The sequence below is a fragment of the Lupinus angustifolius genome, unplaced genomic scaffold, assembly GCF_001865875.1.
Source record: "Lupinus angustifolius cultivar Tanjil unplaced genomic scaffold, LupAngTanjil_v1.0 Scaffold_25_175, whole genome shotgun sequence".
Lineage (NCBI taxonomy): Eukaryota > Viridiplantae > Streptophyta > Magnoliopsida > Fabales > Fabaceae > Lupinus > Lupinus angustifolius.
The window spans coordinates 1,541-4,857 of NW_017720110.1; the positions used below are offsets into that span (position 1 = coordinate 1,541).

General features: G+C 39.9%; 1 protein-coding gene across 1 annotated transcript; it reads left to right on the forward strand.

The window, feature by feature from the left end:
* Positions 1–1,685: 1,685 nt before the first annotated feature.
* Positions 1,686–2,816, forward strand: LOC109338415. Its single transcript, XM_019575648.1, has one exon. It carries the CDS (start codon positions 1,686–1,688, stop codon positions 2,814–2,816), a length of 1,131 nt encoding a protein of 376 aa, XP_019431193.1.
* Positions 2,817–3,317: the final 501 nt, after the last annotated feature.

A 3,317-nucleotide genomic window follows, 5' to 3' on the forward strand; every position in this document is an offset into this window, starting at 1 on the left:
GTGTCTATATCCGCAGTAGCATTGAAAGACTACTATTATATATTATTAGAGAATTAGAATTAGTGTTTGACTATTTTTCTCCTTATTACATTAGATTTACATAACATAAATATATAGTTTTTTACTCCAACTCCTGAACATCAGCTCAAGCTCACATTTTTTATTTTGACCCATTTCTAATTTCATTGTCAATGAAATCATATAAGGAAAGTGAAGATGAAAACATGTGGCGAAAAACCTCTGAAAAACTAGGTTGACTTCTTCTCCTTCTTCATCCATTTCTTGCTAATCATGGCATCAATCATTCCATGGCATTTTCTTCTAGATTCAAACCTGACTCCAACATTCGTGGAACAACAAAAGGTATCACCTCCTCCCCCAAAAAAATCTTTTGCTCAACCTCTGAGGAATACTTGTGACTTCTCAACATCGCAGTTACCTCAACCGTGTATCAAAGGAGATTCTATTGCCATCAAAATCCCTGAAGTTGATTATCAGGAAGGTATTCAGAGGTGCAAGACTCACCTCCATGGAAGGTTAATAATGTCCAAAGGAGACACTCCTCTCAAGTTCACAGATCTGAGATCCAAACTGTTGCCACTTTGGAACATGATTGGCAAATGGTCCATGGTCTCCCTAGGGAAAGGGTTCTATGAGTTTTCTTTTGCTTCTCTGGAAGATATGCGCATGATTTGTGCCATTGGCTCATGGAACTTAAAACCGGGGTTCTTGAGAATGTTCCTATGGACCCCTGATTTTAATCCTGCACTCCAGAAACAATCTCACACCCAATGTTGGGTGAAGATTCATAATCTGCCTCAGGAGTATTGGAATCCAAGGATTCTGTTTTCTATAGCAGGAGAAATAGGAACCCCAATATCTCTGGATGAAGCAACTCATAACAGAACATTTGGGCACTTTGCTAAGGTTTTAGTGGAGCTCAATCTAAAAAGCAACCTCCCTGACCAAATATTGGTGGAAAGAGACAATTTTGCATTCTTTGTGGCAATTGAATATGAGAATCTTCCAGCTTTTTGTCATCATTGTCAAGCTATTGGTCATACTGAATTCCAGTGTAGGAAGAACAATAATGCCAAAGCTGATGACACAGGGAAGCCGAGGGTGAAAAAACCACCTACTGAGGAAGCTGTAAAGAAGCATGATACGCCTCACATGGATAAAGGCGAGGGGGAAATCAAAATCAGTGATTTAGTCATTGATTTGGAGGTTGAGAGGAATGATAATCTCATGGACATGGTGAATCCTGAATCAACAAAAGACATGAATCAATCTGATTCTCCAAGGTCTAGTGAAGAAATCCCTGAATCAGTTGAGGAGAATGAGGATAATCAATGTAACAATGCAATAGTTCAGGAAACTGCAGAAATAGCTAACCTTGTGGCAGCCAATGATATGAGAATAATAGGTAAGCTTTGGACTAATGATGAGGAATGCTCAGAGGAGGAAACTTTCACCACTGTTCTTAGCAAGTCTAAGAAAAAGAAGTTGAGAAGGAGAAGCAATACTGAAAAAATTCATTATACCCGAAGGGGTGGTTACTTGACAACTAATCAATGATAGTTTTGTACTGGAATTGCAGGGGGTTTGGTAATCCCAAAACTAGACATGTTTTGAAATTTTTTTGCACTACTAATAAACCTGACTTGGTTTTTCTTGCTGAACCTATGATACACTTTGATGTGGTTCATTTATCATTTTGGAACTCTCTCAATCTTAAGGTCTTTGCCTCTAATGACAGACCTGAGTTAAGCCCTTCTCTTCTGGGCGTTTGCAGATTAGATATGGATCCTTCTGTGATCAGGGTTTCCAACCAGCACTTTTCTGTTTCTGTGATGAAGGACAACATGTTATCTTTTATAGGTGTGGTTTATGCTCATACTAACTATGCAGTTAGAAGAAGTCTTTGGCTAAATCTTCAAGAGGATATGGTCAATCACCAGGGACCTTGGTGTCTCATAGGAGACTTCAATGCTGTTTTGGGAGCCTATGAATGCAGAGGTCCCTCTCTACCTAATAGGATTTCCTGCACTGAGTTCAATAGTTTCTTGGATGACAATTTGTTAATCAACATTCCCACCATTGGTGCCACTTTTACTTGGACTAATAGAAGGCTTGGGGCTGCTAACACTGAGAGAAGATTGGATAGAGCTATTTGCAATGAAGAATGGATTAATAATTGGAGCCAAGTGTCCTGTTGCTCTTTGCCTAGACTGGCTTCTGATCACCATCCTCTGCTGCTTAACCTTGCCAGTGATATTCCTCCCAGGCCTTCATCCTTTAGATTCCACAAAATGTGGCTTCAAAATGAGGACTGCAAAAGAGTGGTGAGTCACATTTGGCACACTAGAATCACTGGTTGTCCTATGTACATCCTTACTCAAAAAATCATTATCCTAAAAAATGAGCTCAAGCACTGGAACAAAACTGTCTTTGGGAACATTCATCACAAGGTCATTCTGGCTAAGAACAATGTTGAACAAATACAAAACTGCATCAGGGACTCTGATCCTTCTAATCATCTCTACCATCAGGAGGACCTGGCTCAATCTGAGCTCCTTAAAGCTTTGCAAATTGAAGAGATATTCTGGAAGGAAAAGGCTAGAATTAATTGGCACAACTTTGGGGACAGAAACACTGCATACTTTCACAAAATTGCTAAGATCAAACTTGTTACAAAAGCCATGTCCTTGATTAAGTCTGGTGATGTGCTGCTCACTGAACAGGATGCTATAGCCTCTCATGCTCTTGATTACTACACTAACCTCTTTGCCACTCCTAATTTTGTGACCTCCTGATTCAGGAGGTTATCCCTACTCTGGTTAATGAGGCTGACAACCTCATGATTTCCTCTATTCCCACTGATGTTGAAATAAAGAGTGCTGTTTTTGATATGAATGAGGACAGTGCCCCTGGTCCTGATGGCTATGGGGGAACTTTTTACACTAATTTTTGGGACATAATCAGTATGGATGTCTGCAACTCAGTGAGGCAATTCTTCCAACAAAACTGGTTGATGCCTAACTTGAACTCTAGCAATGTGATACTCATTCCTAAGATGCAGGGTGTGAGAGAATTGAGGACTTCAGGCCAATTGCCCTGGCCAATTTTCAATTCAAAATCATCACCAAAGTCTTAGCTTCTAGACTTTCTGTTGTGGCTCCCAAAATCATCTCTTCTCACCAAAGAGGCTTTATCCATGGCAGAAGCATTAAAGAATGTATTTGCATTGCCTCTGAAGCCATCAACATGTTAGATCACAAGACCTTTGGAGGCAACATAGCTATCAAGCTTGACAT